At 40.4% G+C, this 10,997-nt stretch overlaps 1 protein-coding gene across 3 annotated transcripts in view; it reads left to right on the top strand.

The window, feature by feature from the left end:
- The first annotated feature begins 1,410 nt into the window (after nt 1-1,410).
- The window catches only part of TTF2 (transcription termination factor 2), a 39,288-nt gene continuing 29,701 nt past the window's right edge, over nt 1,411-10,997 (top strand). For all 3 annotated transcript variants that reach the window (XR_002126125.1, XM_019661471.1, XM_019661470.1), the window contains exons 1-3: nt 1,411-1,485; nt 1,567-1,669; nt 3,603-3,689. Coding sequence is in view for 2 of the 3 variants with exons in the window: in XM_019661471.1 (XP_019517016.1) it covers nt 1,458-1,485; nt 1,567-1,669; nt 3,603-3,689 (218 nt within the window). In the remaining variant the exon portion in view is untranslated. The remainder of the gene's footprint in view (nt 1,486-1,566; nt 1,670-3,602; nt 3,690-10,997) is intronic.

The following is a 10,997-nucleotide window of genomic DNA, read 5'->3' as shown; positions in this document are numbered from 1 at the left end:
TTGTGTTTAGAATAGTTGTTATAAACTGTGTGTATAAATAAATTTTACATTTCTCAAGCACCTAGTCAGTCCCCACTGGGCACACAAAATGCTATTTAAGATGTACTTGTTTAATTAATAAATGATTATCTCAGGTTTATCTCCCCTCTTCCAGACCCCTGTGACATTCACATTTATCAGGTAGCCCAGATTTCCTAGACATTAGATTTTCTGTCCTATTGTCCCTAATAAGTACAGTAGCACATGCCACACCATATGTCTGCACATATGGTCCTTAATAGCTGTAATATGAAGCCATCTCTATTGCAGTAAGTCTGATTTCTATTCCTTCCTTTTGTTAAATAAATTTGATTATGATTTCAAATACTATAGTCCTTTCTGTTAATTTCATCCTTGATTTTTAATATTACCAGAACATACTAGTAGAAAAAGTTTGACAAAAGGTACAAAGTAAAATTCCCCTTCACCAAATGTAATGTTTCTCTCCCGTTGTTTCCACTCGGACACTTATAATTCAGGGCTCCAACACTACGAGTGCCCAGAGAACATTCAGTACACATAGGTGACAGCTGCACGGTCCCCTGTACATAGGTCGCCCACTCACTAATTCTGTGACCTTGGGTGAGTCACTCAAACTTCTGTGATTCTCGGGGTCCTCCATAAAACGCTGCTCATCTCACCAGTTTGCCAAGTCAAGAGGGACGTGCACGTGTCAGCACTCTGTAAAGTCTAAAGCTCTACGCAAATTTAAAGGATTGTTGTGGGGTCCTAGACAAGTCTTGATACCTGCCCTATGACAGACTTGTCAGTTCACCGCACAGCTTTAGAGAACCCCATTACCCCTCTCCCGCACCCCATCTCGTTCGCGCCGCTCCAGCGCCGCAACTTCGGCGGCTTCTCCACCGGTGACTATTTCTCCAGGCCTTCCCTCCCCAGTGACCGAGCACAGCGACAGAGTGCCCACGAGCGCCAGGCCTCGGCTCGGAGATGGCTGGGAAGCTTGGGGCGCTGCGAGAAAGGAGCTTTCTTTGCAGAGCTCCCCTCTGCGGTTTGTAACGCGCGCTTACTCTACGGCCACCTCCAGGGTAATCCTCGTCGCCCGCACCCCACTCCACGGACACGGATCTGCAAAGCGAAGCTTCCCTCGCACCGGAAGTCCCTCCAGCCTCTAAACCTCCCTCCAGCTTCAGCCACGCCCCCCCCCAGCCAAAAGCCCAGGTGCCAACCCCCCTAGCCTCATATTTGATTTCGGCGCGCCAAGTTGTGATTGGCTGGAAGTGAGCGAACATTTCCGTATGATTGGCTGGTATTTGCTAGTGGGTGGGATTAAGGTCACGGCGGTGAATTGTGGGAGTTAAGACCACTCCTGATGATTGGTTCCTGAGTGAGGAGGCCGGACTAAAAGGCGGAAGCAGGCTTTGGAGCGGCGCGGGGTGGAAGAGGCGAGAAGGAGCGCGATGCAGGCAGTTAGGTGCCCAGACCATGGTGAGGGTTCAGGGCCCTAGGTTTCCCCCGGGAGTCTGTGAATGTAGCGCGGCGTAATTGTCGTCTACCTTATCTCCTCAGGGACCTTATGCTTTCTGAAGACCGGAGTCCGCGATGGGCCGAATAAAGGAAAGAGTTTCTACGTGTGCCGGGCGGACCCCTGCACCTTCGTGCGCGCCACCGAGTAGGTCTCGAGCTGGGCACAATTCCCTGCGACCGCGCGGGGCCTCCCGGGAGGAGCCGCCGGCTCTCGGCTGCTCGGCGTCCCAGGGACTAGGACCGCTGAGAGTAGTTGGTAATCTCAGCACAGCGAGGCGTGTTCGGGGGACGCTCCGCTCCTGTTTGCTGTGTGACCCGAGGCTGGTTAGTCACCCTCTTTGGGCCGCCGAGACCTGTGCAGTGGAGGATCAGCCACATCTGGAACCTCTGGTCCTTTCCAGCTCTTGGTTTCTTATTCATTTATCTGGACTTGAGGACTTCCTTCTGCCCAGGCATTACCACCCCACCCTCACCCCATTTAAGTGAGGACATAGAGGCATAGAGGTAGTTTAGGCCGAACTGGTTTTTAAATAGTTGAGGTTAAAAGACTCTGATGGTCAGAGGATTAGCACCCTTTAAAAATAGAATTCTCCGCATTGAGATGGTGAGATTGATAATCCAAAGAAACAAGGTACTTGAGGGATTAACGCTGAAAGAAAGTCAGGCATCTGATTCAGTACTCTAGTTCTACAAAGTTGAAAGCTGAAACCCAGAAATATTAAGTATCTGTTTTAAAATGGGAAAATTGTCCAGTCTCTTCGTGAACTGTTGCATCATTAAACATTTTTCCTGCGCTCTACTGAAATGTGTAGAGAAAAATAACTTTTTTCCCATATCTTGTAAGGCACATAATGGATATCAACGCTAGAAAAGAAAGTAGTTTTTCAACATGTATGTTAACTTCTTATGTTTCTCTAGGTGACTTAGATAATTCGTGTCTTTGTTATGCTCTGAAACCAAGTAAAAGACTAAGATTTAGAAAAGTTTTTAGAGAAAATATTTTCTTATACTTCTAAGTTCTTTTTTTTTATTTGAAAGAAATTACTGGGCTCCACTTTAATACAATACAAAATGATTTTGAGTAAAACAGTCAAATCTAAAGATAGAAAAGACCAACCAAAAATAAGCTATCAACAACATTATGTTAGGGTTTACTATTTATTTCTAATTTCTATACTGAGCTGCTTAGCTGAAGTTTCATGAAACATGGAAGCTTGTTTAGATTCTTAGGAATTAAGCACTAATGATAGCATAAGACTCATTTTTACATTAAAAGAAACATACCCTTTATATAGAGTTCCATTTATGCAAATGTGCTGCTCTATAAACTAGTATAATATTTAACTTGAAAACTGTAATTTGATAAACTTGATCTAGTTGGAGTATGTCTAGTAACCAGAATAAAAGCAAAATAAAAAAGTGCCACAAGTCATGTGAGGGTACTTTAGATCTTCACTCAAATCTGATTACTCTCAAATGTCATATGTAAATTCTCTCATAATAAGTTGGAAGAAGAGTTAAAAAACTTATGCTAAACAGGAACAAATTAGTAGAGTGTACTGCTAGAGTTGGTATATGAGTAATACAGACAGCAAACAGGTTAATAAAGGAAAATTCCCAACCAGCCTTAATCATTCCGTAGGTATCAAAATGTAGAGCTTGCATAACACAGTATAGTGTTTTTTGTTTTGTTTTGTTTTTTTATCAGCCATCCTGCCACCTGTGGGCAGCTCAGCTCAGGCCGGGAATTGAACCAATGACCCTGTTACTCAGAGCTTGCACTCTTGAGTGAGCTCTTAACCAACTGAGCTACTTAGCTGGCCCCTAATAGTATGGTTTTAAACTTTTGAGTGATCAGGAAAAAGATATATTTATTGTCATGTGTTATTGGGGGGAATGGGAAAAGATGAAAGGCATGGACCCTTTCCCGAGAGGCATGCACATTGGCATAAAGTGTGGTATTTACAAACCCAGTAGAGGTCATACATAGACTTTAAATCCCAGAGTTTGGATTTAGTTTTAGGATGTTGTCTTGTAGTCTTTGCCTCCTAAAACAAAATTTCATTTTTTTCCTCTAGCATTCCTGTTTCTCATTGCTTATTGCATGCGGACTTTGTGGTAGAGCTTCAGGGTTTACTTCCACTGCAGGGCACGAAAGAATATGGGTAAGTGTCCAAAAGGAACAGCTAAGTGTATCTGCTTTTTTTTGTCTTTGCCTGGAAGAGTTAGTGCCAGGTGTGTTTTTCCTAGGATTGATAATTCTTTAAAAATCATTATTAAAAAACAAACAATATTTCTATATGAATTGAATATCTTCTGAACTATCTGTCACCCCTTCACTGCTGAGCAACTGGTTAATGAGAAGCCTGACCTCTGATTGCTATCAGGATAAACTGCTCCACCTTAGTTTCTCTGCAGCTCTCAAGTAGCCAATAACACCAGCTCACCAAGAGTCATTAACTGGCACTCACTGGTCAACTTTCTTATTCCGTAATGTGTAACAAGTGTCCACCAGATGTGAAGTATTCAATAAATGTTTAGTTTCCCATTTTTTTTTTTTAATGGGAACTCAGAAGGGCAGGAAGTCTATACAACAGACGGCAAAGGGTGTTTGTCACGAGTGTTGAAAGCCAAGTAGTAATTCACTAGGGGCAAGAAAAGGGTTGTATTTAACTGATTAATACCCTGCATTGGGTAGAGGCATGAAGTAACAGGGAATTGCAAGCATTTGGTTTGGTAACAGTTCAGCATATATTTGAGTAGAGACTTCAGAAGATAAGGCTGGCCAGGAAGGCAGGGGCCAGATGTGATGGTCTTTATATGATATCCTGTGCAGTTCAGAATTTATATATTACACATTGATTTTTCTTTCCCTCCAAAACAGGCATTCAAATACCATCTTCACAATTTTTACACACCTGAGTACTGCCTGTACTGTTTTTCTTAATTGAGCTATACATGCGATAAGATGCACAGATCCTAAGTGTTCAACTGGTTGAGTTTTGAGAGATGTATACGCCCATACTTGTAACCAGGAACCCAGTCAAAATATAGACTATTTCTATTACCCCATTAGGGTCATCGGACCAACCACTTCTAGTTAATCCTCCCCCTCCCCCAATATAGGCAACCACTGTTTTTATTCATACTGTATGTATTCTTTTGTGTCTGGCTTCTTTCATGTAACAATATCTGAAATTCAGCCGTGTGGCTGTGTGTATCCGTAATTCATTCTTTATTGAGAGTTGAATTCTATTTTATGAATAATTACAGTTTATTTCATGTGCTCATTTGCCATCTGTACATCCTCTTTGGTGAAGTATCTGTTTAAATCTTTTGCCCATTTTTTTAATTGAAATTTTTATTGAGACAATTGTAGATTTCCATGAAGTCATTAGAAATAGTACAGAGAGAGCTCCTGTAGACTTTACTTAATGGTAACATTTTGCAAAATTTAGTGTAATGTCACAACTAGAATATTGATATTGACAATCCACTGATCTTGTTTGTAAAGATAGTTTTACTAATTGTGTGTGTATACATTTATTTCTATATGACAATTTTATCCCATGTGGAGTTTCATGTATTCACCACCACAATCAAAATATTGAGCATTCCATCATCGCAGGATCCCTTCTGTTGCCCTGGTATAACCACTTGCTGATCTAGCTCCCTTTCAAAAAATTTGTCATTTCAAAAATATTGCATGAATGGAATCATGCAGTGTAACTTTTTGGGATTTTTGCATATTTTAAAAATTGTGTTGTCTTTTTATTCTTGAGATGGAAGAGCTCTTTATATATTCTCTATACAAGTCCTTTGGCAGAGGTGCGTATTATGAATATTTTCTCCTGTCTCTAGTTTTCATTTTGTTAACTATCTTTTGAAAAACAGAAGTTTTAAATTTTCATAAACTCTTGATTTATAATTTTTTTAAAGGTTTGTGCTTTTTGCCTTCTCTCTGAGAAGTCTTTGCTTATCTAAGATCGCAAATTTCTCCAGTGGTTTCTTTTAGAAGTTTTATGGTTTTTCTTATGGCATTTTTTGTTTAGTCTATAATGTTCCTCAAATTAGTTTGGGGTATCCTATGAGATAGGAGTAGAAGTTTATTTTTCCATTTAATATTGAATGAATGTTATTCAGTTGTTTTCAGCACTGTTTTTTGAAGACTTTCCTTTCTCCAAGGAAATGCTTGACACCTTTAAAAAAAATCAGTTGACCACTGTGTGCGTGTCTGTTTCTGGACTTGCTAATCTGTTCCGTTGATCCGTTTGCCTATCCTTATAAAATCAGATAAGATAGTGTGAATCTTCCAACTTTCTCCTTTTCCAAGATTGGCTGTTCTACGTCCTTTGCATCTCCATATAAAATGTAGAATCAACTTAAAATTCCCTCAGAAAACTCCATTGAGATTACATTGAATCTACATAGATCATTTTGGGAGAACTGACATTAATATTGAACTTCTGATCCATGAGTATGGTATATTTATTTATTTATGACTTAAAATTTTTCTCTTAGCATTGTTGAATAGTTTTCATTATGGAGTTCTGTACCCTTTTCATTAAATTTAGTCCTTGGTGTTAATTTTTTTGATAACTTGTAAATGGAATTTGTAAAAATTGCACTTTTTGATGCTTTTCTGCTGGTACAGTGGGGCTGGTTAGCCTCTAGCTCATGAAATCAGGTTGTCTTCCTGACATCTAAAACTATTTGCGTGCTACTGGGGGCCCTCTACCATACAGAAACACTGTTTTAACCAACGTACCACTCAGCCGGCCCCAGAAACACTGTTTCAGATGGTGGAAACCACTGAAAAATTTGTGATCCAATTTGCATTAAAAAAAAGAACTATGGGGCCGGCCGAGTGGTGCATTGGTTAAGAGTTGTCTTGAGACACCTCCCCTGAGCAGCAGGGCCCCGGTTCGGATCCCACATGAGGGCCAGTGATGCTGTGCCCTCTACAGCTAAGATGGTGAACAACAGCTCAACCTGGAGCTGGGCTGCCGTGAGTCGCCGGCGACGGCGTAGGCTGCAGTGGGGCTGCAGTGGGCTGCCATAAGCTACCGTGAGTGGCTGGCAGCCTGCGTGAGCTTGCGTGAGCTGCCGTGAGCCGCCGTGAGCAGCCGTCCAATGGCCGGTGAACGATTACCTTACGTGGGAAGAGCACAGTGATAATACCAACATAGGCCAGTGAAGCAACATCCTCCAAAACTAGACTGAAGAACAAAAGGACAGCAACTTGTCTGTTCCCCTTCCCTGATTGCCCAACCTTGTTCCCCTTTCCCAACTCCCCAATAAAAATCTTTAAAACAAAAAGAAAGAACTATGGAGGGTAGATTAGGAAGAAACATGGTGGAGCCAAGGGGACCCCTGAAATAACAGCTACTATTGGATGCCTGTTACATGGCATATTCATTATTTCTTCCTGTCATATTGTCGAACCTGCTTTGATAGGTTTCAGTATGCTTGCTTTACAGACAGACAGGAAGCATTTAGAGAGGTTAGGAAAGGACTCTGAGTTCTCATGGTTATGAAGTGGCATTGCTGGGATTCAAACCTTGGATTAACTGATTGCAGATAAGCCCTTTTTTAAGTGAAAGATGGGCTTGGATTGAGGCAGTGGCAGTGGAGTTGGGTTCTCTTAGATTGCAGAAAAGTTTCCGAGAGAGAATTGAAAAGACGCATTTTCCGGTAGGGCATGTTTCTTCCCCTTTTCTCATCAGGACTAGTGATCCTGGTGGCCCTGACTTCCTGGGTTGTGAAGATTCAGTGAGGTCATGTATGTGATGCACTTAGTCTGGCGTTCGGCTCAATGTCACTGCTCAGTGAATGGTTGCTTGCTAAGTTGGGGTTTGTGGGTGAAAACAAGACAAGGAAGGAAAAGTAACATTAGTAGAGGATTAGGATGTGTGGCTAACACGGAGAGCTTTGAACTAATCTCATCTTACATATATATAAAACCAGCTAGAAAAATGAGTGTGCAGCTCTGAAGAAAGGTCTAGAGTCTAGACTAAAGATAGAATTTTGAGAACTTAACATTCTCTTTACTAGTAGAGGAAGCTGAGAGGCGATCATTATTTTATTTTATTCTTATTTTTATTTTTTTTTGGCGATCATTATTTTAAAATGGAAAATAAAGTATGATGAATGTAATTCTTTTAGCCCAAATCGAGAACACTGTTACTAGGAGGTACTTTGAAAAGGCTGTTTTAGGACAAATAAAGTACAGTTCAATAACATATAAATTAAAAACAAAAACAACAGAAAAATCAAGTACTCAGGTGGGGCTGGAAATTGAAGCAGAAATAGAGGAATGCATGGATGATGACTTACTTATAAGACAGTAAGGCTTTTAGCTAGAACTGTACTCTGGAAAAATGACCTCGTAGAATACAGTCTTTCCTTCCCCAAAACTGGGTTTTCTTTTCAAGAACTTAAAGTAATTTTCATTCTCAAGTTAATGCCATTATGTATAAAGCTTAACCTAGCTAGGAGACAGATGTCACAGAGCATGGAGGGAGGTGTGAGCCAAGGTGAGGCTGAGATGCCTGTTTTTCATACCTTGGAGCGTAGCTGCATTTGTGTGCAGTTCTCCAAATCAAACACCAGATGGTGCCACTCATCAGCATTTGACTGGCCCTTTGGCTGTGGCCCTCTGTGTATGGGCAATTAGGAAGCTCTGATAGTCACTCAGTAGAAGCAGAGGGAAGCACTCTCGCCTTGACATGAAAGATGTACTGTGTAAAGTGGCACACCTCGATTTACATGTCATGCATTGTCATTGAGCTCCTGAGTTCAAGTTCTTCTCTTCTTCCCCCTCACCCCACACCCTGCCTTTTTACCTCTTATTCTCAAGGATATGGGGTCAAAATTGATGGAAAAACTCTTCTGCCTATAAATAGGTAAAACAAGCTTTAGTTCTTTAAGTAACTGGTTGTAGTGGGATGTTCAAGATATTTCCTTTTGAATAACACTTGAATCTTTGTATGTCTAGAAAACTTGTGTGGTTAGTTCTTGGGTAAAATTTGGCATGCAGAGGGCCAGCTGAGTGGCGCGAAGGTTAAGAACTGGCTTGGGATGCCAGAGGGCCCTGGTTCGGATCCCACATGTGAGGGCCAGTGATGCTGCCCTCTTAAAAAAAAAAAATTTGGCATGCAGAGTATCCAGCCCACTGATGATTATTCTAGGCTGATGACAGAGAGGCATTTGGGCACGCGCCCGAAGGACCACAGGCCCCAACCTCTGAAGAACCCCCTCAGTAAAGCCAGTACTTAGTAGTATAGATGCCGCAGAGTAGCGTGCCCGGTGCTGTCCAGTAGACATCATCCTGTGTGTGGAGGATGTTAGCTCTTGCGGATGTGTATAACAATTACTTTGCCCAGTTTGCATTTTGACTTAGAGTTTTGCATATAGTATTTTTACCATATGGAAGTTTAAAACTTTTTTGTCGTCAGAATTACTGCATTGTATATCTCTCAGCTGCAGGGTTTTATGTTATGCTTAGAGAAGCCTTTGTGTTAGAATTAAAAAAATATTCATCTCTTGTTTTTTCTTTCCCCTAGGACATTTAAAGTTTCATTTTTTACATTTATATTTTTGTTCCATCTTGAATTTTAGGGTAAAAGAATGAGGTAGAAATCCAGCTTTATGTTTTTCCATTGCTGGAGCATACAAAGAAGTGAACCCATATTTAGAAAGGCCCTATGATACAACTGGGATAATAACGATTAGGCCTCAGAAGGTTGTGAGCGGTCTCACCTGCACATGTTAGGATGCTAAATTGGATGTCTTCAAATGTCAGATGCTTCTAAGACCTACAGTAAGGGATTATTAAGGCTGATGAAGATTACTGAGGAAGTGGAGGAATTCAGACTTGAACTTGGCCTCGAATGACCTTTAAAATTTGGATAGAGAAAAGGACAAGGACGTGTACCAGGCCATAAGCATGTAAGGCTGTAGGAATAATCAAGGTGGTCAGCAGGAGTGGACTAATGAATGCTGTTATTTATTGAGTCCTTAATATGGGTCAGGCCCTGGTCTGATTTTTTTATTTTACATGTGTTAATACATTGGAGCTTCACAAGTGATCATATGAGGTAGGTGCTTTCTTTTTTTTTTTTTTAACCATTTTACAGAAAAGGAAAATGCCACAGGGGCTAGTCAAATAAAGTGTCTTCATTTTCAGAGATAATGATGTAGCTGGGCTGGGATGCGACCCAACAGAGGGCGCTTGTGGAGCCTGAGAGAATCGCAGCCTGGCTGAAGTGAACGCACTTGACAGTGTGATGCCAGGTGGGACAGTCAGCCTTTAGTAAGAAGAGAGAATTGCAGAGGTTCTGGCTTCCTCTAGCTGGTTTATTATTATTCTTTATAACCTGTGTCCTGGAAAATAAGTAATACACTGAGGAAATTGCATTATTTTTAGTAGAATCAATATTTGCTTTCTCTGTAAGAATATAGTTCAACTGCTTTCTTTGTTAATTTACAATTTAATAAATATAACAAGCTTTTTATCCTAAAAACAAAAGCCCATCCACATTGATTTTAATAAAAATGTAAGTAAAAGCATTTTTAGCACTGTGCTTAGCATGTAGTGGATGCTTGGTGTGTTTTCTTCCTTCTTTCTCCAAATCTTGCCCTTCTGAAAGTCTACGTACATGGCTTGGGCCTTAAAATAGGTGTTATTTATGAAATGTTCTTGCAGTAAATTTCAAGAACTTGATACACTTTAAATATCATCAGCAATTTGTTCTTGATTTATTTTGGTTAGTAGTACTTCCTAATAGTAGCCAATACTTTGAATTTTTATGCATTCCAAGCATTTCAGACATTTTATTAACATGTTCACTATAATAGCTGATTGCAGTGAGAAAAATTAAAGAGACCAGTAAATTTTTTTAAAATTATGAGCTTGAATGGGAAAATTATGAATTTGTATGAGAGGGCCTGGACCTGTTTTCTTTTTAGCTTGACTTTTATGGAATACTTGTCCGTTTTGGGCTTATCTTTGCTTCTATGTCCAGGGGAAGTAATGGCTTCGAGAGATCGGGACCTGCTCAGGATTCATGTTCAATTACGTCTCTGACTGTTGTGATTCCTGTTGTATATCACGGGACTCATTTTAGAAGTTAGAAAAAGAACAAGAAATTAAACTGAAAGAAAGCAGAAAGAAGGAATTAATGTAGGTCAAAATTGAACTTAATGAGTTAGAAAACAGAAAAAAGAGAACTAGTAAATAAAATCCAGAAGCTAAATGATCAGGATAAAACAGAGAAGGCCCAATATGAGAAATAAGGAGCTACCCTGCCTACAGGTATATTAAAACACATGTGAAATGACAAGTGTATAAGGTATTCGTGTGACATTGCTTTTAATAGTAGAAGATTAGAACCCATACTGTCCATCAAGAAGGGTCTGGTTAATTAAATAATGGAACATCCATGTAGTGGAAAATTGTGCAGTTGTAAACT

The sequence above is a fragment of the Hipposideros armiger genome, unplaced genomic scaffold (assembly GCF_001890085.2).
Source record: "Hipposideros armiger isolate ML-2016 unplaced genomic scaffold, ASM189008v1 scaffold_349, whole genome shotgun sequence".
Lineage (NCBI taxonomy): Eukaryota > Metazoa > Chordata > Mammalia > Chiroptera > Hipposideridae > Hipposideros > Hipposideros armiger.
This window is presented reverse-complemented; position numbering and strand designations above follow the sequence as displayed.